The sequence below is a fragment of the Desmodus rotundus genome, chromosome 10, assembly GCF_022682495.2.
Source record: "Desmodus rotundus isolate HL8 chromosome 10, HLdesRot8A.1, whole genome shotgun sequence".
In the NCBI taxonomy this organism is placed as follows: Eukaryota; Metazoa; Chordata; class Mammalia; order Chiroptera; family Phyllostomidae; genus Desmodus; species Desmodus rotundus.
Genome location: NC_071396.1, coordinates 24,073,631 through 24,101,308, shown reverse-complemented (window position 1 = coordinate 24,101,308; position 27,678 = coordinate 24,073,631). Strand labels below are relative to the sequence as shown.

The window sequence follows — 27,678 nt, the reverse complement described above, 5'->3', positions numbered from 1 at the left end:
AGCCAGTATGCAGTGGTGAAAAAAGTGATTTTTAGATTATATTAAAAATTAGAATAGACCTCAACACAAAGCTTTTTTATGGGGAAAAAAAAACCCTTTTCATGTTTCTCCATTAGCCTCACGCTTCGTTTCCAGCGCACACTGAGGATACAGGTCCATCTCTTGGCCCCATAATTATCCCTTTGTCTTATCTTTGAATAGCCCTTCGCCACTTAGTCTGTATCAAATAAATGTTTGCATCTAATTCCTAAAAGATTTCTCAAACATTAATAGGTTGTTGTTCACAAGGGGAAAAACTTTTTGCCTTAAAATTACATTAGGAAAACGTCAACCTTTCTCAAACTACATTTTGATGTGGCACAGTAATTATTTTATCTCTAAAAACAAACATTCATCAAATAATTCACTACCAACAACTGTCAAACCTGAAAGAAAAATGTTTAAAAATCTTCCAACCCAGATGGTCTAACTTAGTTCCCTCCCAGTTTTAAATCCGATGGCTTCATGCTGCAGGTACCTTCAGGTGACATGAACAGACACAGAACTCTTTCATTACTCATTTTATTTTCATATAAATTAACATTCTAAAAAATTGAAATAGAAACACTAAATACAGTATTGCACATAGCGATCTTTGTTAAATGCCCTCTATTTTCGTTGAAGAATATTAATGTACACATCGGAGGGAGGGAAGAGGACAGGAAGACTAAAAAACTACAACCAAAACCCCCACTGCTGTTTCTCAGCACTGAAACGAGGAACTAAACGGTAAGTGACCGTACTTTACATAAATACACGGTTAGGAGTCGGAACATTCTCTTTTTGAGTTGCTTTCCATAATTGGTTTGCAGTAAATCCTCCCCTTGATTAACCACCGTAACCCCCAGCAAATATCATGAAAGTAATCTTTAAAAACCACACCTATTGACGTCAGATAAAACCATTCACAATGCCTCATAAGCGGACTCCAAGGATCCTCAGCAGAGCAGGAGATTTCATTTTCCCCCCACAACATAAAATAACATTCTTCCCCAGGCTCCTTAATCACTGCATACTCATTCTGCAGCCTTTAACCACCTGCCGTAGCACCCAGAGACCGCCCCAGGACATGGTATCGAAATATTCAGGCCGGCGTGTTTAGCTAACAAGTTCTAAGTAGATGCCAATCTATCCAAAAAGTTACTTTTTTTCCCCTGGCCAAAAATTAGTCGTGTTTGGCAATTTTAGGAGCATCATTTAGTAAAATTCCTTCAAAATATTGAATCACATTTTCTTTGTGCAAAGCAATGGCGAAGTTACAGAGACACACGCCTCTAGTTCTACTTCCTTCTGCTACAGATTCGTTTTATGTGGGGTCTCCAACGCCAGCCTGATAAAAGCCCTCGATAAACAAAAGTCTGATTTCTGCCTATATTCAATGATTCACAGGAAAGGGAATTCCTTCTGCTACCTATTTTTTTCTACCCATTATCTGACGAGTTAGAAAATGACCATCTTCTTTCACATTATGGAGAGCAACTCAAAAAGTTGGGAAAGCCTCAATTATGACATATAAATAGTACTTAAATTTTAGAATAGAAAGTGTAGGCGTGGATGTGAAACTGATATAATTCACTAGAAATAACATTTTAACCATGAGTCTAAGTGCAGCGATGTGGAGCACTGGCTGTCAGTAGAAAGGAAAGAATTTTGCTGTATGTGGAATATTCTCACAAAGGTAACCTTTAGGTACACGTGTAGCATGTTCAGAATTAATGCTGGTACCGCCTCTCATACATGCTGTTTCGGTCTGCCGGTAGAATACCAAAAACTTTTACAAAAAGGAAAGGCGTCAGATTCTTCACAGGTGTACTGCTTTTGCATCTGTGTGTGAATGTACAGTAAAATTCAGCCATTGGTGAACTGTCTAGGAAACACAAAGATTATGCACGAGGGAAAGACAACAAATGATCGCGATGATGTAGTTTCCTCCCCGCCTTCAGGTCAGCGGAACGAGTTGTAAGTGGTTAGAGAGACGCGTTTTCCTCTGCTGTTCTGTGTTCAGGTTTTCATGCTTATCTTTGCTTTCTGAAAACAAATGCACCAGATAAGAGTCAGAGTGAGAAACGAGAAGTTAAGAAATGTGTGGAGTTTAGAGTAGCCCAAACAAGACCTTTTCATTTGGACCAAATTCGCTGGGAAAGGTTAAAGATCAACCAGCCTATAGAGAAAACACATACAAGTGGAATATATTTCATCTTTTAGAATTGTCACCAGGACAAACCAGTAAATATTTCTGAGGGAAAGACATTCTTAAACTTTAGTTTCTAACTGCTGTAAAAGAGTGCCAACTCAGCGTTCTCATTCTCAGTTTTATGGACAAATCCATTACTATAAAAACTGGATCGCTGTTTCATTTCCATCCTTCTAACAGCGTCACTGAGGTGAACGACTAAATAATTATTCCCCCTCATTCAATCCGTTTTAAATTTATACTTTAATCAAGAAGACAGAATATGAAGTAAACCACAATATACTACTTGTCATGAGTTAAGAATAATTTTGACAGAGACACTGAAGGGGAAGCAGCTTTTATTTAATTTTTTGCACTCGGTTATTTATTCCCTTAGGTAGCTGGCTAGTCAGTTGCTGGGCTTAGCTCATAGCTCCAGGCACTCACTCTCATGCCATCCTATCTCTTTTTAAAGTTTTATTTTTCAATAACATTCAATATCATTTTGTGTTCGTTTCGGGTGCGCAGCACAGTGGTCAGACAGCCACACAATTCACAAAGCGACCCCTCTGGCATTTCCAGCACCTGCTGGGCAATACGCATAGTTACCGCTGTATTATTACCTGCGTTTCCTGGGCTGTACTTCACATCCCCGTGACTGGTCTATAACTGCCAATCAGTGCTTCTTACTCCCCTCTCCATTGTCCCCCAGCCCCCCAACCCTCCCTCCATCTGGCAGCCTCCAGTTTGTTCTCTGTACCCACGAATCTGTTTTGTTGTTTATTTGGCTTGTTCTTTAGATTCTGCATGTCAGCGAAACCCTATGTTATCTGTGTCTGAATTTTAATCCTTCATTTTGTTTATGTTTGTAGCATGTGAATTGATTTGTGGAGATTGTACCAGCCTTGCAGCCCAGGAGTAAATCCCATTAGATCGTGGTGTAGGACGTTTTCGATGTCTTGCTGAATTCCATTTGCTCATATTTTGTGGAGGATTTTGACATCTACATTCATCAGAACTATTGGCCAATAATTTTTTTATTTTAATTTTTTTGGTAATGTCTGTGTGGTTTTGGAATCAGGATAATGGCGGCCTTGTAAAACGAGCTTGGGGGCCTTTCCTCCTCTCGAATTTTTTGGAATAGTTTGAAAAGGAGAGGTGTTAGTTCTTCTCCAAATGTTTGGGGAAATTCACCTGTGAAGCCATCCCGTCCAGGGCTTTTGAGGGGAAAACAGCTCTTAACTGAAGTCATAATTCCTAACTTTTTCTAAAGACAGCTATTTAATCCTATACAAATTTGGGTTGTTTTCCTTCTTTTTTCCATTTAGACTATGTTAGACAAATCCAATTCAAAATCCTCCTATTTTAAAGCCTACCCTACCTAATTTTTCATTTAAAAGAGTATCATTTACTTACTCTCTGGCACCAAGTACTAATCCCTCAAAACACGCAATGCAACACTGACAGTAGGAAGTGAAAGTCTTGTCACTTTCACCGAGCGCTTCCCTCCCAGGGCGCAACAACTGGCGTTTTGTTTTGAAGGAAGAAGTGCGCAAGGAGGAAACTGAGCAGAGCTTGTTAAACTCAGTTTATTGACTGACAGCTGTGAAGCGGCCACCTGTGTACAGCCATGTATGGGTACAGACCAGGTCTGAGCCCGCTGGTCTTACCAAAGGACAACTCTGCCCTTGGACTTCCCGTCATGTTTTAGATCCCAATGGCACTAATGCAATTAGGACAGCCACTCGGGGTCCAAGTTCAGCCCCATGCTGTGACTGTGTGTAATGAAGAAAGTGAAAGATTATCCCCTCAAATCCCGCCTACACACCCATATCCACATATAAGCACTCAGTATGTATCTTAATTCTTAAGCTTGGAATGCTCAAAACTGGGATTCTTTTAGCCTTTTGGGCCTAATTCGAGGCACTAGGGAGAGGAAATTCTTTAAGTTAGAGGCTCATTATGTATTCAAATGTAATAGGAAAATAATTAAAATGTTGTACGTTTGGACAAAACTGTATTTAAAAGCCAAAGAAAATCACAGGTTAAAGAACAGAAAAGCTTGATACTTACAATTCCAGAGTCATGTCTTGGTTTTATTTTATAAAGTGATTTTCCCTTTTTCTGCCTGCACACCTCTTCTGCTTCTTTTACTCTGGGTGGGGGGAAAACACATGCATTTGAACAAAGACCCACAGAGATCACATCAACCCACCTTACAGTCGGTGAGCAAGGCTCAACTCGTTACGGATTTGATTTACTGGAGAAAAGAATACATGGAAATGTTATCTGACATTTGATTTTAAAACACAGAATGTTAGAGCGAGGGGCAAATTCACCCAGCGGTTCTTAAAATCCAAGGATGTAGAAGGGAATAGTATACCACAGATAAACATTTTTATGTGTCCGTTTCATCCTATATTAAAGGAGTCTTGGAGACAAGAAGGTAAAGAAATAGTCCCCGTTTCCAGGTGAGCCTGCTGGGACTGGCTCTGCTACATAAATAGGATGGGCGCTATAACACAAATCAGAGACATTACAGTAATTACGTTACCAGTTTTTTTAATGAAAAACTCAAATGTTTGTTTAAAATGATTTCAGATGCACTTTCCACATCACACCTCTTCATGCATGAAAGTCATTTGCAACGAGTACTTGGGCAGTTTTTAAAAAATTAACCTTCATCAACCGTGGGAACCAATCCTTTAATTGAACACAGAGAGGAAGCGATAATAACATTTTACTACTACTAGCATTTCTTTTTAAACACACACCCCAAGGAAAACCGTATTGAATTTGCCAAAGGCAGAGCTGAAAGAGGGTATCATTTGGAGGTGAAGTTCTGCATGGAGTTCTGGCTTTGCCACGTGGTGTTGGGTAGCACCCTGACACCACTGACCCCTGTATCCCCGCGGGTGGAAGAAGGGAGCATATGTATAACAGTGTTGCTGTTATTACTGCAGAGTTGTCGCAGAGATACACATGATTTAAGAACGTTTTTTCTAAAATTTCAAGTATGATAAACAGTTATCATGATTACTTTCAATATGTCACAAGAAATCTACAAACTGGAATTCTATTAATAAAAGGAGGTCCCATACAAAGGAAAGCAACCTCTCAGGTTAATTATATTTTTGTAATTATGATTTATCTTGGGAAGTAAAAATGGAGTATTTCTGAAGAAGGTAAACAGGCCAGGACATCTTAATAAAAGACTTTGTATATAGATCTTGAAGCCTATTTCCTCAAAGAAATAAATTACAAATACATTTCTTGAGCCCTGTGGCAAAAGAGCTAATGAGAGAATTCATTTCCTACATAGCTGAGTGAATCCCTGTTTTTAAATAATACAACGGAACAATTAATCCAGTAAAGGAGCTACGAGGTCGATGTTATGACCTTGCAGAGTGACAAATGAACGCAATTCCTTTAGGACATAAAATGACCACAGGACTGATATTGTTAGTAATTCCCGAAAATGATGACAATCGAGAAGACACTCCATTGTTAACATGTTTATTACTTTCTACCCATAAATTGCCTTTAATCCTCCCTCCAAACATTTGAAGACAAAAATATTTTCCAGGATTGCAGAGACTCCATTTGCCCTGAAACAGCTATCAGTAAATTTAAGATGCAGTATTTGGAGAAGGAATTAAGGAAACTTTTCTTTTTTAGCACTTAGCCAAAATCCAGTAGATCTCCTCTTAAATTTACTCGGAGCACTTTAAAGCATTTTGTGACATTTATAAACATCTACTTCGCAAGTATTTAGGTCACCAAAGCATCTTCATTTTCTCACTATCTTATTTATCTGGTTCTTAAAACCCATTTTTTTGGTGAGGATCATAGGAAGCCGAGGCTCGCACACACATATTTATTTTACACAGAAACAAACGGCGCCACTCCTCCCAGCACAGATGACGGCAACTTGAAAGAATGCGCATCAACGAGCCCTCACAAGATCTTCGAGCTCCTCCATTTATTTGATGATCACTTACGCAGAAGTAACTCCAGGTCAGGCCCTGGGTCCGGCTCAGTTTTATAAGGACGACGAAATTCACTGTCTAACAGGAGAGACACACACACGTAAGCAAGTAGATGGCAATGGTGCGCTGATCCCAACCGCCTCGGTTTGCAGAGGTCCAGCTGTGTCCCAGAGGAGGTGACTGGGGGTGGCGGGCGGAGCTTATGGGAATCTTCCTGGAGCAGGTTGACAGCCGAGAACTGCCACGGGATCCCCACACTACTCAGAGGCCAGGAACCCGCTGGCTTCCTGGGTTCTGATTTGGTCTCTTACGTGTAGGATGGCTGGTCGGTCCCTGCAGCGAGAACACCTCCAGAAACGCATGTGATCTAGGGAGCTGGGAAGCCTGACCATCAGAATCTGGAGCAGCTACTCTTCAGAGTTAGGAGAGGAGTCATTGAGAATTTACTAAAACGCAGTTCTGCAGGGCCCTGGCTGGCTAGCTCAGCTGGTTGGAGCGTCATCCCAATACCCCAAAGTTGCCGGTTCGATCCCCGGTCAGGGCACATACAAGACTCAACCAATGAATGCATCACTAAGTAGAACAACAAACTGATGTTTCTTTTTCTCTCCCTCCCTCTCTCTTTCTCTGAAAAAATCAATTAAAAAAACATTCTTAGAAATTCAGTACCCCAGGTCTACTCTTCTATATTTTGGTTTAGTCCCTGGTAAATGCATTTATAAGCAGCACCCAGAATAATCTGATGGAGTCCCACAGGCCGCACTCTGAGGGACAGGTCTCTGGAACCCGGGCATTCCCCCTGAAGCCTGGACTGGGTGACCACACTGAGGCCCCGGACAAGCACACTTCCTCACCCCTGTCCATTTCACAGAAAGACTGTAAACACAGGGGTCACAACCCCAAACCACAAGGAACTGCTCACTTCAGCGCTGTGTCAGTTCCACCCCTCCGAAACAAACGTTGCTTCTTCCAAGTGCCAATTTCATTTCAACAAAACTCTGACGACAAGAAATTTTTTCCATACTTTAGGCAGGAAAAAAAAGAATGGGTCCCCGGAGGGGAGGCACACTGCCAGAGTCGGCAGGAGTAAGGAAAATAATGAGGGAGAAGCCAGGGTGGGGGCCCCAAGCCGGCCGTCCATCCCAGCGTCTCCTCCTTGGCCTCTCCATCTGGGCGATGGTGGTGGGGGGTGTCAGCGGCAAGCTCAGGCCTATTGAGTAACAACTTGTCTGTGTTCCATCCTCTTCCCTTCCCGCCTCATCCCTCATTCTCCGATGCCTCCAGCTCCTCAAACCCAGCAGGAAAAAGATGTTCATCTCACAACTAGACATCAAAGGTTTTAAGTGAAAAGGAATGGTAGTGATGACATTTCAAATAATAAACAAAAATGACCAACATGTTCTGTTTGGAAAGGAGGGGCAATACTTCATTTATAAAGAAATACAACATTCTGTTTACGTGAAGGAGGAGGAAAACATAGCTGGTTTGAAGAACTCAGCCCGCGGCTTCCAAATGGTGCCTATACTAGGGCTTTAACCCCGATTTGGGTGCGGTCTGCGGGTGGCGTATAGAGACAGACGTAGCTCTCTGGCACGATTCACAAAGATGCGTTCTTTTTAGTGTGGCTGCATTCGTGCAAAGGCGATGGCCAGGCCATGTGTTATCAGACACTTCACCCTATCTGAGAACTAAAAAGGGAAGTAAGCATTTTCGGATGGCATCCGAAACTTCCCATCAGCAATCTAGACAACAGAAGGAAAATACGAACAGAACCAAATCCCGTCATAATGGAAAGGCTTCCCTCGGCACTTTCTGTGAGTTTGGAGAAACGGCAACAACGTAGCAAGCGGAGACTAGAAGACCAGAAATGCAGCGTGGTCTTTCAGATGGAAGGATGCTAACTGGTAGAGCGTGGCTATAAATTTCCCTGTAACATCTTTCATTGTCTCTAAACCTGCAGAAACAAAACTACATGAAGAAGTTGCAAAAGTATGTAATTTATCTCTTAAATGGAGGACCAAAAGTAATCAACGAATTACAAGGCATTACCTCTGAAGGCCTAATTCAATTATGGGAAATAGAAAAAAAACAGACGGAATCAGATTTGGCGAAGAGAGTAGGGGACCAATTTGAGCAAAATGATTTTTGTCACGAGCAAAGTTTTGCTCTGGCAATGGCTGAGAAAAAACATGCATAATGCCCAGGAAGTGGAAATTTGCTCCCTGCACGGGCCCATCTTTGTAAAAACCAATTTGGAATGAAGACTTTTGGAAAGAAAAAATTGAACTTCCTCTGCTTTTTGAAATTTTAAGTATAGATGGTGTGCATTATATTAGTTATACTAGTTCCAGGTTGAACTTTTCTCTTTCTTCAATAAATGGAACAATTTAACTTATACTTGATGGCCAGTGACCGCCAGGACTCACATAACTGTTGTCCTGTGCTCACAGAGGGCCACCCGAAGGCCTCCTGGGTTATATGTACACAGCAGCCCGCCCGCACGTCGACCCGGCACTGGGCGCTTTGCTGCACTACACCCTGTGTCTACTTTCTAAGTCTGCTCTTTGTTCCCAGAGAGCAGGTTGTGATCACTTCCAGCTAGCACCAGCAGGCAGCGGCCTCTATCTTCTTTTAGTAATTTGTATCTTCTTTACAGGGGAGAACCAGATAACGAGGATTTAAAGGCACCTCAAATTAGAGCCGAGACTCTGAGTTCAGTCCTGGCGAAAGGAGCAGGCTTCCCGGACTTGGAGGCAGTAAGTAATTTCAGCCGGTGCAGGGCTTTCCCCTCATTCCCCGGTTCCCACATACTTCAGGGTTCACAGCTGAGTGGGAGGGGACAGAGGCCAGCAGTCTTGACGTGCAGATACACAGGGCTTTACTGTTCTGCATGCCTAGGGGTGTAAGATTCTAAGATAGCGCATCCCTGAGTCAGATGGCACCAGCCAACCTGCTTACTCAGCAGTGTGTCCACGGAGGTGGAAAGTGATGCTGGAATGACCGGAAGACCTGAAGTTCAAGTGTAGCAAGGCAAAGAAGTGTGGCACCACCCACGGGCAGTGCCACAGAATTTGTGATGCCACAGAGAACCACCCTCAGGATAAGGAGTGAAGCATTTTGTGAGAAATAGGACTGAGGCCATCCCTCAGGGGCAATTGTTTAAAGGGCAGAAATGACCAGAGAAAAACAAAACATCTAAGAATTAAAGCTTCAATTTACTTTTAAAAACTCTTGTATGAAACTTACCCTTTGAAACTAAAGTTGTATATGTAACCTGAAGGAAACTAATTCAATATTGGTATGTCAATGTAGATTTTTTATTCCTTACATACAGATATTCTAAATTGTAACAACTTTATTTGGTTTTAAGATATTAAGTTTAGAAATAAGATATTAATCATGGAAAATCTGAGTCCAAAAGAATGAGAATATTTTTAAATTAAGGCTAATACTATAGAGAAGACAGAGGTAGGTGATACAATGAAAAATACTTTTGTTGAGGATATTTTTAATTTAAGGTTTATATTATGGAGAAGACAGGTAGGCGATAGAATGAAAACTACTTTTTATCACTCAATTTGTTGACACTAGTTTAAATTCCAATGACTATTTTTGTTTTGGCATTTTTCAAAATGAAAAGTTTCTCAAATGTTGTCCTTAGTAGCGCTGGGTTCATTTGCACGAAGGATTAATCTAAACAAGGAGTGTGGCTTCTTATTTCTGTCCTAATAAAGATGCATTTTTCTCGGTACTTTCCCTCCCGAGCCCCAGCCCCACTCATTGTCCTGCAAACATATACAAAAAGTTCAGTGTGATTAAGTTTAAAGACAGTTTCTGAGATGAACAAGGGAGATACTTTCTGGCACAGACACAGAGACAAGAAACCAGATGTCCCTGGAGCCTTCAGGCAGAGTAATTTTTATCTACTTTCTAGAGCAAAGGCAGGCTGGCCACAATCTTATCAAGAAAACAGATAGGCTCCCATCAGTCAATCGAATGAGAAACGGAGCCACTTCTCTGCCACAAAACATTAATAATTTTGTCTAAATAAGTATCTGTGGCAGACGGATTCATTTCCTGCTGGCTCCAACTCGGCTTGCTGGGAGAAGCCTGAGCAATACTGTTGTCTCCAGCCCATGAGAGGTTCAAGGGCAGCCCAGCGCTGGGATGTCACATGTCTGAGGTCCTTACACAGTGGGGGGGGGGGGGGGGGTCCTTCTAACAGTAAGCTAAGAGTAGCAGTAATTATCATTATTACCAGCCCCCTATGTGCTTTGCTGAAACACAACACCATCTTGCTTGCCTACTACTTTACCTTTTTTTAACCCAAAAGAGAGAGGGAGAGAGCGGGTAGAGATTCTAGACAAAGGCTGGTGAGGAGTAGGAGCGCCAGCTTTGAAGCCATGGGTCTTGCTCCAGGTAAAGACAGCAGGCATTACACACCTTGGGGATTTAAAGGTGATTTGGGGGAGTTTACTCCTGGCTCTGTCTTTTCTCCTGTATTAACCTCAGTGACTTTAAATAAATAAATAAATAAATACCACCCCCCCCAAACCACAAACCACCTACAATGAAACAATGAAGCTACAATGGAAACACTCACTAAAACGTCACTTACTATCTCAAGTGAAAAGAACATAAGTGGCCTCAGGCACGTATTTCTGGGTCTGAGTTGAATTTCTGAATTTCATCACTGACTGTGTCTGACTTTTCAGAGCGAACGTTGCGTCTGCACCTCCCGCACGCACAGGGGCCATCGGGATGAACACAAAGTAGCCCCTGGCACAAGGAAACCAAGCTTTTCTTTTTTCTTTTTTTTTTTTTAAAGAAAACACCTTTGAGCTGCTTGATGTGACGGGACTGTGACTCCAAAATGGTCATTCAGGGATGGACAAGGACTCGCCAGGCAGCCCCAAGGGCCTCACTTCACGGTGAGGCACGATGCAAGCCTGCCCCTTCGGTTAACAACATGAGCTGAATTTTAAGGAACACCCCGGCCTGAAATCTAGGGTTCCATGACAGTCAGAAACACGTTCTGTGTTTAGATCCTAAAAACTCCAAATACACATCGAACATAAAGCGAATAAATACAGATGATCGACATCAGTATTTCCTGAAACTGTTTCGGGTGATGTATCCACGGGTGAAACGAGACGAATTTTAAGAAAACTCCACCAAACAAATTCGTTCCCTATCGTCCGAGCTCATGAGTGAATGTGTAAGAGTCTATAAATGTAGGACATTATAATTCATGGGTAAACTCTCTCAGAAAACCCCCCTTGCCCCATGGTTTTGGAAGGGCTATAAATGAGGAGAGATGGGTATGGCTGTATGTTAGGCTCTCATTTCAAAGCAAATAAAACAAAACCTTCTCTCTCTCTCTCTCTCACACACACACACACACACACACACACACACACACACACCCTTTCCCAGCAGCCTCTCTGCTGATCCAAGAGCTGACAGTACTTTTGTAGCAGGCGTACCCACCAGCTTCCCGGTCCCCCACCATGCTCATTGCTGACAGGTTAACTAGCGTTTTAATTCGCTTACCCTTTGGTTCTCAGAGAACGTCTCAGTTTTCCAACTATCTTTCTGGAGATGCTTTCTTAATTTCTTTTGCTGCTGGTTAATTATCAAACTTCCCCTCAAATGTTATTTTTCCTCCCAGGGCTGTAATCTCGACTCTGATCTAGACTGCGATTTCGTAGGAAATCTCCACTCCACGACGCTGCCTATCATTTCTACACTGCAGACTCTCAGATCCGTACTTGTGGCTCTGACCGCCCCCCACCTCCTGCTCCCAAGCCTAGGGGCCATTGTTCTCCCCTCTCTCACCCGGGCCTTGGTGAAGAAGGGTCACTCACCCTCTGAATACACTCTCTCCCTCTTCCTCCCCCCCCCCGCCCCCCCCCGCCGGGCATATGCACACAGTTAACGAGTTCTGTGATTAATTATTCCTCTGTAGTGATTTTAAAATCTGTCGCAACATCTCTAATTCCATTGTCCCTGATTTTTTTCTTTTCAAACCTCCTCCTCCTGCCACCTGGACCGCCGCCGCATCCTGCCTAGGTTTAACCCGCCCTTCACAAACGCCCTCAGCACGGGAATCATCGGCCCGTGTGTTCATTTGCCAAGAAAAAATGGGTTTAAGTTCCTTAGTGAGCTATTCAAGGCCACTGCCGACCAACCTAACTTCTCCTTGCTGTCTGCACTGTTCCCTGGGCCACCCCATGGGGGGCCTCTGTGCATCTGCTCCCCTGGTCCTTCAAGTTCGGCGCACAATTACCTTTCTATGGAAAGTGCGTCTGACCGTGGCAGGCTTGCTTTTGCATAATTTGGTTCCAAGTTTTATTTTATATTCTCAACTCTATATTTTATTGAAGTATAGTTAGTATAGAGTCTTATACGGATTATATTAGTTTCAGGTATACAGTATAGTCATTTGACATTTTTATATTTTACAATGGGATCACCCCACTAATTCCAGTATCACCTGTCACTATGGAAACTTATCACAATGTTATTGATTAAATTCCCCTCCCCCCCTTGACCCATCCCCCTTCCCTCCGGGTAACCAACCCTTCCGTCCCTGTTTCGGTTTTGGTTTTGTTGTTTTATGCAGCATTTGCCTTTCTCTGCTGCCTCATGTAAGTCACTTAGCATCACACCATCTAGATCACCCACGTTGCTGCAAGTGGCAAGGCCGTTCACCCCCCTGTCCCCGCCTTGGTGAACAGGAAGCTCCTTGAGAGTAGGGATCTTGTATACTCACTTTTACGTTCCCGAGAATAATAAACCCCGCACGAGTATTCACTAGGGGTTTGGAAAATAACAGACCTGATGAGTGGATGATGATGAATAGGGCAATTAAAATTAAGCCAAACGATCCCACGGATACACTGGGGCAAACAGCTAGCGCTGAGATCTAAATCTCTCATTTTTTTTGCCTTCTCCTTCTGGTGAACTTTTCAGCAATAAGTCCGGATGTTCAATTCACATTCTGGGTCACCTATGTGGGCTTTTATTTGACTTGGACATTGAATTTACAGATTTACTGTTGCAATTCCATCCATAAACAACAATTTGGTTTGAAGAACTATACGTAAATGTAAAGTTAGGGAAAACTCTAGATTATCATATTCACGCTCGCCCATCTTACAGAAAAGCTAATTTTGGATACACTATATGAAACACTAGTGGCCTAGAGCATCCCACGTGCAATTGTGTCAAACTTGTTTCACTAACTTTTATGAACTCCTAGGTTAGTAGAAAAGATAAATTACATAAATGTAATAGATCTTCATTTCAGCAAAGCAGCCAAAGCATCTCTAATTGGATGTGTGTGGAGCAGACAGAGAAACGATGGCTAGACGAGAGGGTATGCAGATGAATTCACAGTCATCAAATATGCCCAAGGAGGACAAAGGGTGACTTCAGTATGGACGAGGTGCAGAGCACAATCAACGGATAAGTTTATTATAAAGGCTGCTTTCATCTGAGACCAGAGAAAACTCTCCTAGCAACCACAGGTGTTCGAAATTGACTGGCCTGCTTTTTCATTCGAAGAACATTAACATTTGCAGTGAGCCAGTGGGGTGCCCCTTACACAGTGGGTATTTCCTGGGCACCAACTTACTCAAAACCTGGCAGCCAAGCATGAGAGATGCCACGACGCTATTTTAGGGACGAGGCGCCCGAGACTCAAAGGGGTCCTCAAGGTCACACTATAGAAGAATGAAGGAGAAGAGCCAGATCCGGTAGACTTCAGAGCCTGTACCCTTTCCCTATCCTTCCCACTAGAAGGGGTACAAAATCACGGAGTCGATCATCTTAAAATTTATTTCCCAAGTTCAGTATCTCTTCCCCTTTAGAGAGCTTCCACAAAATGAGAATCTTAAAAGACACTAAAGGGTTAGCTCCTTGCAGGCAGAGGATGGAGCACCATTTCTCTCCATACCCCACGCCCAGCCGAGTGCCTGGCTCATCAAAACAGCAGCTAGCACTTCCTAAGAACTCTGTGCCAAGCGCCGGGCTAAGAGGGTTTACAGATTCTATTCTCTTTAAATCCTGTTGCTCCCCAACTCTTACAATGAGGAAACAGAAACTTAAAGTGGTCAGATGACTTGCTTGGGGTCGCACACCCATTTGTGACAGGTCTGTGGTTCAAACCCAAGTAAACACAGACGTTCGACCTCCATGGCTCTGGCTTTAACCACTGCCCCACACTGCCTCTTACAGTGCAAATGCCCGGGGAAGACAAAACAGACAACCATCAGTACCTCCTCTTTCTATTCATTTATGTTCATGTCCTCATTTACATTGGTATATTTATATTTGCCTTGGTCATATTTATATATTTACATTCATTATATTATATTGTTTATTCTTTTAATTTCTATTTATTTAGAAATATTTGATCCTAAATCTTTTAAAACTCGGGCCATATAAATTGTGGCAGTTTAAAATGACTTTTGAAGAGAAACTATTTAGAAACAACAGTCCCGTGTTTTGTCAGATGCGGGGGCAGAAGCACTACAACTGGCAAATTCAGCACTCTATTCGAGGAGAAGCGGTGATGGAATCACACTGTGCTGTAGCGCTCATCTTTGGAAAAGGACGGCAGTAAGATTGTCCAGAGGAAACAAAGCTACCGCCAGTTTCTTGATTCCAACTCCTAGGAGCAGCTTTTTGACATGGTTCTCTAAATCAGAAATGTGAAATGCAGTCAGCACAAACCTAAAAATACGGAAGACACAGACATTTCTCCAGTGGCCTTCTTTTAAAAACACACATCCTCAATATACACTGGGGTTAATTTTTCAACTGGAACTCGGGGAAGACATTTCTCAGGAGAGGGACATCAACACGGACTTTGGGCACGTCCTGGTGCTTTTTAGTGTCAAATCTGATACCAGGATACAACTCCGAAAACTCGAGGGCAGTCGGCGTGTTTCCTCAATTATCTCCAATCGCAATGGTCTCAGCGGAAAAGCAGTGAGTAGGTGGCTAGTGCTGGAAATACTGACAATTCCGAGCTGGTGAAGAAGGGGAAAAATTTGCCTTGTGAACCGGATGAGTAAACAGCCGAGTTCACATTCCAGCGTGTAAATAAAGAGCCTGAATTATATTCTGTCAAACCAAGAGTAATCTTCTTTCATAATCTCCCACAGGAATTTCACGTGGTATCAGAAAAACGGTGAAAAATGTAGAATGTGCTGGTTAGAACTTTTAAAAATGCTTAGCTGATGGGCCTTTAATAGTCCCTTTAATAGGAATATTTATGCTCATACACATGTTAGAAATTTTAAGCTTCCGATCAACATATTTTTCACTGCTAATTTAAATCTCTGACTTAGGAGAAAAATGTTTGTTTCTCTCCTGGATCATGGAGCAGTGACAATTTTTATTTGATCTTAAATGTGGATTTAGGTGGAATTTACAAAAGTAGCTCGGCTGAATTGCCTTTTTAAAAAAGCCCTGTTAAGAACGACCATGTTCTTTCTGGGTATACTGGGGATATTTAGATGTTCTCAATAAAATGGTGAAATGACAATCCCGGTTCCACAGACTTATGACAGTAACAATGACTTTGTCATACATGATGGTCAAAACGATTATAAAACCACATTTGATGGCAATGTTCATATTTTGTTACAGGAAAATAATGCTGGTTACTACAACTGATGTTTTTCATGCAAACATCCATTTTTATTTACCTTTACTAAATTTTACCTTTACTATTTCCACCTGTGTTAAACTATTTTCTTAATCTCAGTGATTTTTATTTTACATCTGGGTCAGAAAAGTTTTTGATGATAGCTAGTGAGATATCAAATTGAGTACCGTTGGTTACTTACACTATGGTTTCTATTTTGACACCTCTCCACCAAGGACAATATGGATGAATAGCTGAGATCCTATGTTTTCAGAAAGATTCTTTTGGTGGGGGATTAAGGGCTTTTAGACATAGGAATAAGTTTACACAGAGTTGATCATATTTCCTCCCTGTAAAACTCATAAAAGCGTAAAACAAAGCTATTTAGATCATCAAGGCTTAGAGTTATGTAAGAGGAAGAACGGCTTAATTAAGGAGGAAGATGTGGGAGATATGAGGCAGAAATGGGATCAAGGAAAAACAGGCACAAAGGGAGAACAAGGGTCACCGTTTTTTCCTCCGCTGGGTTAGTCCTAACTGCATGGAAACATGTTGTTTATCCCGGCACCAAAACAAAAACATTCCTTAACCCACTTTCTCCTCCAGCTAGACCTTTCCCCTGTGACGCTTTGGAAGTGCCAACTCCTCCAGAGAGTTGCCTATAGTGCCCACTTTCTCTGCTCCCCCTGATCCAGGGTTTGTCCCTAAGCATGGGATAGAGGCTACTCTTGTGGATGTCACCGAGTCCTCCAAGTTCCCAAATCCCAAGGTCAGCTCTCGGTCTGCCTCTCCTTCACGCAGGCTCCTCCTTTGTGGAGCCCTTTCCCCACCCCCACCCTCAATCTGGCCCCAGCATCCCCCCCCACACTCATCCGCTTCCTCTCTCCTCTTGCTCACTCTGTTCCAACCACGCGGACCTCCCTTCTAAACACTCCTTCCTCAGGCTCTGCACTTGCTGCCCCCCTCTGTCTGGAATATTCCACCTTTATATATCCATCGGTTTATTCCCCCACTTCCTTTAAGTCCCTGCTATACCTCACTTCTCAGAGAGATGCTTCCTGGCTAGCTTCCATACGACACCATCACCTCCTACAATGCTCTGCCCTTTGTCCTACTTTATTTTTTTGTCGGGTCCCACGCCAGCACCCAGGGCATATTTATCGTCAATCGGTTTCTCCTTACTATAACGTCAGCTGCAGGGGGGGGCTGCGTTTTGTTCACTGGATCCTTGCTCTATAGCAGCTCCTTAATACTTGCTGAATGGCCTCAGTAAAGCATGTGTATAATTTCATAAATTCACATCAAAGAATGCAGATGTGGGGTGCGGGGTTGAAAGAGGGTGGAAGAACGCACTCTGCGGAATGATTATAAATAAAAAGGAAAAGTTGAATAGAAAGCATTCTTGATTTTCCATTCCTCTCACGGGTCCCAGGATTTTTCTCAGAATAGCTGTTCCTTAGAGAGTCCACCTTAGGTGGGAGAAAACTGATTTTTGAATAGTCCAGCTTGGAAAGTTTCTCCCAGAGCAACAAAGGGGAAGGGTATGGCCTTGCTGATGCTGGGAGTGGTGAAAAGTGTGGTCTGTTGTGTTGACCTGGTTTCAGGGAAGGCAAGGCTGAAATTCCAGAGTGCAGTGCAGGCTGAGTGGGAAGCTACAGGAATCGAAGAAGTCCAAAGCCATTCTAGAGCAATAAAAGACCTGGCAATGGGCAACCTGACAGCATTTTCACAGACAAGCTCAAATACCTGCACACCCATCACCGAGACAGGGACTGGATTTATTGGTGTGGTTCCAGGGAGAGAAGAACTTGGGCCAGTGAGTATAGGGTGCGCTCAGCCAGGTATCCATTCATTCATTCTCTAATCCTTTACCCCAAACCTTGGGGGCCCCATGGATTGCAGAAATCGGAACTGTTCTCATTTCACACTGAAAAATGGGATCTAACACTCCAGTGTAGCGTTGGGCACAGCATGAGGAAATCAAACACATTACAATTTCTGTTGTAAACGTACAGATGTTCACACTGAGTGGACAGGTAGAAACTATGGAGAGCCTCAAGTGGGTTCAGGTTGCCACAAACTTATGAAAAAACTTCTGGTTTCAGAGGCGTTCGCATCACCAAACTGTAGACACGTGGTTATGGCTCTGGACTATAAAAATATAAATGCAACTGTATGTATTGTAATCATTTCCTCCTAGTTTGTGAACTCCGTTAAACTCTCAGACTAGAGAAGTCGTTAAATCCTCAGGCAGGAAATAGAAAGCGGCCACGAACAATTGGGAATTGGGAAGTGAGCACTGAGTTGTTAGATTGTCTTTGATCAGCATGATTAGAAAGCTGGTTTTGAATAATGACTCGTGAAGAGTAAAATTTATACTTTATGAAAGTCGGACATTTTTGTTCCTTTCACTGTGGCCCACCAGCTTTCCGACAGTCCCGTCCTCACCTCTGCAAAGGTCAGCGGTCATGCGTGGTCCTTGACTCTTATCCGCATGACTGGGACAAGGAAGCAGGGCAGCGATGGGCGAGTGGTTGCAGATCCTTTTCTTTCTCTTTATTAATAATAAGCTTTCCTCAGAATAATGTCGCTTTCACTTATACTTGTATTTGCATTTTTTTCTGAATGGTTATGAGTGATTGGGAATAACTCTCCATCCATCCATCCGTCCGTCCGTCCGTCCGTCCGTTCACCCACCCATGCACCCACCCATCCATCCATCCATGATATTTAAAAAAATGCGGTTGCCCTTTTTTCTCTAATTCGCCATCAGCACCATCTAGCCTCAAGTTCTTGCCATAGTACTCTATTCCTAGTTCTTTCATTTTGCCTTTGTAAAATAAAAACTTAGGAAAGTCCTAAGCTGTAGGAAATAAACGCGTGTACAAGCTCAGCGCAGAATTAAGAGTGCTTCTGTTCTATAAACAAAACAGGAATTTAAGAATACATGAATAGCCACGTCTAGACTGACTTTTATCGTGGAGGCTTCTGAGTTATCTGTGAGCATCTTAAATTCTCTTAACTGATGAAATATACTTTTTTCCAACTATTTCTCATCTTATTACCTCCCCCACAAACTTGGAACACTTTAAAGTGGCCAAATGGAATTTTATCAAACTTTCCAAAAATGTTCACCCCTAGGCCATAGGAATTTGAACCAAAGAGGTTAATTTTTAAAAATAATTCCATCTCATAAAATTCAGACCTACTGTAAATATGCTTTTATTTCTGATGTGCTCTGTATTTTTTGTAGAATATGGATTATATAAATTTATAACCATAATTAGAATATTTTAAAGATGAGAGTTAAAGCTTCTACCTTCCTCCCTTTTCCTCATCCAACAAATCTTAGACAATGCTTTCCATCCACTTTTGTGACAAATTAAAGCTTAGAGGACTGGGGATTCTCAATGCAAACTTCTACTTCTGGCAATTTTAAATTCTAAATGAACGTCTCCGATTCTGACACCAATTTCTATATGTGCTTTTCCCACACCACCAAACAATTAACCTGATCTGGCATCACCTACTGGGAGTCGGTGTCAGATCCCCAGGTTCGGGGCTCAGTCCCACCAGGTGCCCCAGCTCACTTAAGACTTCGGTTGCAAGCCCAGGTTGTCACCTATGCTTCTGATCAGCTGGCTAGAGACAGGAGGTTCCAATGACACCCTCCTCAAGTTTGATTACTTTGGTAGAATAGCTCGCAGGACTCTGGCCGTTTACTTACTGGATCACTGGTTTATTATAGGAGGATATAACCCAGGCACAGACAGCTGGAAGAGGTGCACAGGGCGAGGCAGGTGGGAAGGGGTGCGGAGCTCCCACGCTGAGTGCACCACCCTCCCCGAATCCCCACGTGTCCACCAATCTGGAAGTTCCTTGAACCCCATTCTTTGGGTTTTTATTTTTATTTTTTCTGAAGGCCTCTCTACATGGCCAAGACTGATTAAACCTCTGGTCATTGGGGATTGGTTCAGAACCTCCCTCCTCCTCAGGGGTCAGGGCAGTGGCTTGGTCCCACTGGCCCATGTGAGGTGACCCAGAGGCTTTCTGAAGTCACCTCGTTAATTTAAGCACAGACACCTTTGGTGCTCTTTCACATAGGAAGGGCTCTAGGAGCTCTGTGCCAGGAATGAGATCAAGGACCAAACATCTATTTTCTCATTATAAACCATAATATCCCACTGCCTATATGGCATAAGTATTCAATATATTCTTTTGAGAAAAAGCAAATGTCTATAGAATTTAACCAAACTTTAAGTTTTATCTTTTTTCAAAGTGATGGTAAATGCAGGCCACCTTAGATGCCCATATCGTAAAACAACAGAGAAATTTCAACAGGGCTTAAATGTAAAAGGCTAATCCATTAATATGACTACAGATTAGTTCATTCATTAAAAAACAACATCGCCCTTGTATCATGTCTCCCTGTTGGGTTCTTCACAAGCTGAGGATGAAATATGAAATCACGCGTCCTGTCTTCTCCTACTGCCCCACTGCCCCCGTGTGAAGAAGACGAGGGTCGTCTTTGGGTTGATGGAACCAGGGGGTCAGGGCCCTCTCAGTGAGCAAGCTGGAGGACCTCTCTAATGCCGAATGCTGCCTTCCTCTCCCAGTTTTCAATCGTCTCATCCCCCAGGTCATGTCCAGAACCACTGCAGGGCCAGAAGAACCTGATGAAGCCCATCATCACGTGACGGTGGTGACTTCATGACCTTGGTTCATTCTGCTCAGAGTCAAACAACCACAGTCCCCGCCGGCACGGCCAAAATTCTGTCCTCGTCAACACTAGTACTTTCTGAAAGTTACTAGGGACTGACTCCCTTTTAAAAAGCCAGAAAGCTTGGCTCTGCCTAGTTCTCTAAAGGATAGGGCAAGCCTACTTCCTGAGGGCACTCCAGCACAAGAACACCTTCCTTCTCCTCTGAGCCTTGGTTTTCACGGGGCCGGGGCTGGCTAATGCTGTGCGGCGCAGGAGGCAACGGTGGACGTGGCTGCTGCAGGAAGAGGAGGACCGCGTGCCCTTTTTGCAAACACAGGAGTGGTACTTTCCAGCGTGACCCTCCCTCTGTAAGTAAGACACAGCTCTCCAGACAGGACTTCATACAGCTCAGCATCAAGTTTTAAATCATTCGGGGGAGGAATCTGTAAGGAGACATACCAGCCTTTCTCCAGAGAGAGATCAATGAGCTGTGGAGACAAGTTGGCCAGGAACGCGGCCTTTGATCCAGACGCGGGGTGCGACACCCGGTGCCAGTGTAAGGGGCACACTTTGTAATCAATCGGAGGTGGAGCGCGGCCAGGGCCACGTGGGACAAAATAGAGGCAAAGCGGATGGATTATTTAGAGAATGTTTGACATTACTCAAGAAGATAAAATGACAGATGAAGTTGATTACATAACGTTTTCAAACTCAGAAAGATATTCAGGCTATCAGGGATCCTAAGTATTTTGTTGCAGCCTCTTACTCAGAAAACAAATGCATGATAAATCATAATGCAATTAAATTAAATAAAACAAAAAGGCTCAGAGGATTCATATAAGATAATATTAAAAAAGAGTGAGCAGACAAACTTCTGGTGTATCTACATATTAATAATGTTATAGCTATAATGAGAAAGCCCGAATTGCAAAAGGAGTCTTATATCATTTTAGGAATTATATTAGGTGCAATGCGATTTTCTTTTGGGGCTCTGCAATGCCTTTACTATGAAAACTTGCAAAATCCTAGGCCCTAACGCTCTAAGAGTATGAAAATTTGAAATGACTTTTATAATATGCATATGAGAAATACTATGCATACATAATTTAAGTGATGATGACGATGATGACAATAATTTAAAGGTCATTTTAAGGAGAAACAAATTGTAAACAGTAGTTTTCCCTATAAACCAAAAAACCCAAGCTATAGGAAGCTATGTTGCCATGGTAGTTACTCAACTGATGGACACGAATTTACTAGAATCCGCTATCCAAGACCACAGTGTGATTCTTCAGCATGGTTAATCTTCATTGAATTAATCTTATTATACACTAGGAAGCACCATATAAAAAGTTTATCCCTATTACTGTCTGCCTCAAAAAAAAAGTCTCCTTTCCATGGGTTCAAGTCTCCTTTCCATGGGTTTGAATATGGTCCTCTCGTGACCATATTCAAAGTTTCTAAGCCTGACTGTTCATGACCAGCAGAAGAAAAACCCCAAGCAGCAGCTCAGAAGCCTGTGGTATAGGGTCCGGAATGAGTACCCAGACAGGCAGGGAAGGGCTGGGGACCACGAAGCCAGGTGGGGACATTCTGGGGAGAGGGTGGAAGATGTGAGGCTTTACCCTGTAGCAAATGCAGTTGGATTTTCTTCCTTTTATTTCATTTATTTTGACCATTATTATATCCACTCTTCTAAGCATTTATCTCTTCTCCATTAGAAACACAAGTTAGGAAAACTTGGACAATCTGATTAGGTTTGAAAAATGTTTATTTCGCAACAGATGAATAGTTTCGTGGTGTTTGTAATATGACTTCTGCTTTCCGGAAACGGGCTTACACGGGGCGGGCACTGACTCATTGCACCGCTGCAGAGCCGGCTGCTCGAATCCACCAGTTCTCGAAACCTTCGGAGACCTTTCTGACTTTGGAAGAAGTGCAATTTCTTCTTCTTTTTCTTTTTTTTTCTTTTTTTTTTTTTTTACAGTTTTTGCCAGCAGATCTCGATCTCAGATTCTGATTTAGCGAATATTTGTGCTCGTGGATGAGAGATTCACTATGCTTGAGTACAGAACTACCGGAGCACAGGGGGCAGGCCGGGAGTGTGCCAGGCGGGAGCGCAGGGAACCGGGGCAGGACTTCGAAACCATGGACAGTCTCACCATGTCACTAAACGGGGTCAGCACGTCCAGGTGTGGTCCTCTGTGGTCTCGGAACCCTAACGTGAGAACTCTACTTTTTTTTTTTTTTAATAGCTCTATTGAGATGTTGTTCCCATATTATAAAATATGTCCATTTAAAGTGGACGATTCAATTTTTAAAACATATTGTCACAGGGTTGTGCGACCGTGCAATGTTAGAACATTCCATACTCCCCAAAAGAGGCTTCATTAGTAGTCGCTCCTGTCTCCCCCCAAGTGTTGGATCTGCATTTACGTGGTGGCTAAGGGTCCACCTTTGGATCCTATATGTAGGGGAGGGCAAAGGTAGGTTTTCAGGGGTGAATACATAAAGCACGGAGTGTATTCTTGCATTATGTATTTTCCATACGAACAGCTGTAAACCCCCTTTTGCCCACCCTGCATCTGCCAATTCTGGACATTCATATAAATCATATCATACAACATATAGTCTTTTGTGACTGTCTGCTCTCACTTGGCATAATATTTTCAAGGCTTATCCACGTGACAGTATACATTAGAACTATATTCCTTTTTATTACCCAACACTCTTCCATTGTGTGGATAGAGTGTTCATGCAGTCATTTGATTTACCCACCCTCGTTTGATGGACACGTGAGCTGTTTCCAGTGTTATAGATATTACGGACAATGCTGCTGTGGACGCATGTGTGCCAGTGTCTGTGTGGACATGTGTTTTCGCGATTCTTTGGCGTGTATCTAGGAGGGAATTGTTGGGCCCCTTAGTATAATACAATGTGTACGGTCCCAAATACTTAATAATGATAAGAAATGATTAGGTTACAGGTTCGTGCATTTACTGTACCGCACTTTTTACTGCTATCTCACCGTGCACTCCCCCTACTTACAGAAAAGCAGCTTGCTATAGACATTATGCTGTGTGTGCCACGTGGGCAACAGCCTCATGCTCTCCGTTTACTGCATCTCCGGATGGCGTTGTTTTCTCGTTGCTTGATTTAATCTGGTGTTTTGTACGGCAACGTGCCGTGTAGGATTGTAACCTAGGAGCAACGGGCTTTACCGTAGGGCGTAGGCGTGTTGTAGGCTAGACCATCTATACGTCTAAGTGGTAGTGCTCTCCGTGACAGTGGCATGACAACGACATCACCTAACAATGCACTTCGCAGAATGTTACCCACCGTTACACGGTGTATGACGTACAGCCGTCCCAGTGGGTGCGTAGTGTATGCCACTGTGGTTAGATTTGCATTTACCTGGTGGCTCGTGATGTAGAGCATCGGTTTGGGTTCTACTTACTTTCCTAGGGTCATACTCTAACCCCTCACCCCAAGACCCACCAACACTACCTTATTCTCTTTTTGTATCCTCCACTGAGATACACATTCTTAGCCTGCCTCAGGACCATCCTCCGTTCCTGGTTCCCTCCACATACCCCCGGCTACCACTGCCCATACGCACTCAGCACATGCTTTCACAAACGATCCCTTCTAAAATTGAATCTGGTGCCTTATCCATCACAGCGGCTTCTAAATCTTAACCAGACGTCAGCCGGCAAAACCAAGTGGGCTAATTGTCCTTTGTCAAATACAATAACTACCAACATGTCTTTGTCTAATGTTTGCCATTACCTGGGATCCCAAGTTTTTTTAAGGGCAGAAAAAACATTGTTCATTTCTCTAAAGCGTCTCTCCCACTGACGGGAGCAGGGGCGCTGTCTGAGAGTGGGATCCCAAACAGAGCGGGAGGAAGAATTCTCTGCGGGTGGAATTCCTCCGCCCAAGGGGTCAGAGTTGGCATGGGGAATCAGAGATGGAAATGAACTGTGGGGAGCCTCTGACTTGGTACATTTTTCATTCTCTTGAAAATCCAGGCTGCAGCGGAAGCCCACACAAACCTAAGAATTTGTTCATTTGACATTACACAAATTAGACAGATCTGGTCCTCCTCCTCTGGCTGATTATAACCATTCCACTATTTGATCTTATCCTAAAGAAACCTAACTTAACTGCTTCAAAATAACATTTTGCTTTCAAAGGGACGGCTTGCATAGGAACTTGTTTTCAGCCCATATAAGCTACCTACTGTTACTTTTCAAGAGGTAATTTTAAATATCTTTACTCTGGGAAGTTTATTTTGATGCAAGATGGTTTTACTACAAACTTTCCTAAGACACCAAAAACCGTTTTCAGCAAATGCTCAAGGGAAATTGCTACCTGCTCAGATGCCTCTGCAAGCCTCTGCAAACTCACTAGAAAGTGCAACAATGGTTAAATCCTTTCCAAAGTCAAAGGGCCTTTGGACTGACTATTTTCTTGGCTCTTGGTCCAGATTCTCTTTCGGGGACCTTGAACCAGAACCTCTAAGGGTTCGTTTCTTCCATTTTAAACATGAGGCTTTTGAGAGAAAGGATTTTCCAGACTTTAAAGAACATCTCTTGGAACATGGCAAGACAGAGACACAAACGCAAAAATCTTTCCCACCTAATTTTCACTTTAGGATATTATTAATTCTTGGAGAACTTAAGTTTTAGAAAAGTGAATTTCCTGATATCCAGAGCTTCTGATCTTTCCCTAACCTTGGCTTTTCATAAATCCTTTTAGGAGAAGAAAGAGGAATTGTGTTTTCTTGATCTAACTCGCTGGCTAACATGCACTTTCGGTATCTGAGCTGAGACTCAGAATGTTCTGATGTCCAAAACTGGCCCAGCCAGGACCAGCGAACAGCACGTGTTTCTAGGTCTGCCTCCAAGGTGTGTACCCCACACACCCACTTCCGGTCCTCTCTATTTCCTCCGCCCCAGTCCAAAGCCTCTTATCTTTCACTTGGGCTACCACAGTAAGTTCCCAACTTGTTCCTCAACACCACTGTCCAATTTACGACTCCCTTGGGCCAACCATCTTTTCATTACAGGAATCCCATTAGGTTGTTCCCTTTAAAGAAAAAAACCCACCTTTGATGACTTTCAACTGCATGCACAGTAAAAGTCAATTTCTTACCAGGACCTACAACAAGGGCCTGAATGATCAGGGGCCTAGTTCATCAGACTCATCTCATGACCATCATCTTCCTCGCGTGCACTCAATCTTTTCTGCCACGTTGTCTTGAACTTGCTACATCTCTACCTGTCAGGCTCATTGTACCGCTTTGGTCCCTCACCACCCTGTGCCTTTGAACCCTTTAGGCGTCAGCATAAATGTTGTTACCTCTTCAGAAAGCCACCCTCTGACCACACGACGCAAATTAACCTCCTCTGCTTTTTCCCCTGACAACATGGCTCACTGTTTATTTTTGTCATAGTACTAATCTCGACTCGTAATTTAAAAATGTGTTTACTTTTTTATTGTCTGCTTCTCTCACTAGACAGTAAGAGCCACATGACCAGGAAATTTGCCCGTCACATGGTAGGACATTAATAATTGTCGAATGAGCTAATAAATAATTACCTGTTATGCCTTAATGCACACGAAGTACACCTTTAACAAATGTGGAACATTTTACCTGCAAATTTGCAGACTCCAGTAGCCACTATTCTATCTTGTTTGTCAACTGTCTTGCCAAAGCTTTTCCTACTGGAAGTTGGAACCAGGAAAAGGATTCTTTTCGGGGGGGGGGGGGGTCGTCACTTCTCTAGAAATTGATGCCTGAATTAAAGAGGTAAATGGATGGCCAAATTAATTTATTGATGCAATGCAACAAAGCTGGCTCCCAGTGCAGGAGGCGATCCCTCACTTAGGTACCCAATAAATACATTATCCCATAATAAAGCTTCTTCCCTTATTTTCATTTCTCAGATTTATTTTCAGTTGCTTTGAAAGTGGCCACTTCTTCTATTTCCTCCTACTCTGATAACGCCGTACCTGAATCTGAATATACAACTCAGTTGCATACAAATTCTGGAAACAGAAATGCCCCCATGACAAGTGGTACTCTCCAAATTAATGCATAACCTCCTGACGCCAAGCATTCAAATTCTTTTCCTCTAATTACAGATTTCAGTTGGGCTGAAACCAGACTTGACTGCCACATGTTTGTGCAATTAAATAGAAGAACAGCTATCCTGTCTCCTGGTTCATCAAAGACTACCTGTCTCAAAGTAAAATAAACCAGTAAATTAAGTTAGACATCACTTTAAACATAACTCTTTCTGATGTCACAATTGATCTATTAAATTCAATGTCTTGAGCCAATAAAAAAATGAAATCATGGTAGACCACACTACACACTAAGGGGCTTGCGTCGCTGTTGCCAGAGCCAGATTTGCTGGTCTAGAATGCCATTCTCTCTCGGGACTGCTTGTGAAAGTCCTCTTCTAACTCCAGGCTCCTTGTCAGAGGTTCTCCGGGCAGGATACGTCCCCCAGCCCCAGTTTCCCCCATGCACGTTATCGCACACCAATGCTAGACCCTTAACTCAGGGAGCCACAGTCTTCATCAAATACACTCAAGTGTCTCCTGTGCCTAGTAAACACCCCATATGGAATGAGACTACAATCACAGATAACTTTATGCAGTTACACAGCAGAAGGCTCTGCCTGAATACTGAGTTCAGCTTACAACAGAGCCAAAGCGAGAAGTGAAGCTGCTTTGGGCTCCCACAGTCTTCTCCTGGGACCATAATCCTTTCAACAGGATCAGAAAACATGTGTATTCACAATCAATCTGTGCTCCTTTCCTCTGAGTGATATGGCTCTCGTTGTCCTAGCTCCACGGGCCTCATAAGTGGCCAATGTCTTCCTGAAAGGAAGAGATGAGGCCTGTCTATTGCCTTCCACACTGGCAGAGTAAATGTTAGCTTATTCCGTTGCCTTCTGGATACAGTCAAGCTGAAATGTATTTAAGAGATTATTTTTCATATGTTCTGTGCTGCTCAGTGATAACAAGCCTGCATTTCTTTTTAGGTGATTTCTTATTAACAATTGAAAATGCCTAGTTCCAAGTATATGGGAAAAAACCCCTT

The 27,678-nt window shown here is 42.9% G+C and overlaps 1 protein-coding gene across 2 annotated transcripts in view; it reads right to left on the bottom strand.

Moving 5' to 3' along the window:
• Positions 1-553: 553 nt before the first annotated feature.
• The window catches only part of FMN2 (formin 2), a 266,913-nt gene continuing 239,788 nt past the window's right edge, over positions 554-27,678 (bottom strand). For both annotated transcript variants that reach the window (XM_053912937.2, XM_053912938.1), the window contains 2 exons: positions 4,286-4,367; positions 554-2,067 (listed from right to left, as the gene is read on the bottom strand). In XM_053912937.2, coding sequence (XP_053768912.1) covers positions 2,041-2,067; positions 4,286-4,367 — 109 coding nt within the window. In that variant the 3' untranslated portion in view covers positions 554-2,040. The remainder of the gene's footprint in view (positions 2,068-4,285; positions 4,368-27,678) is intronic.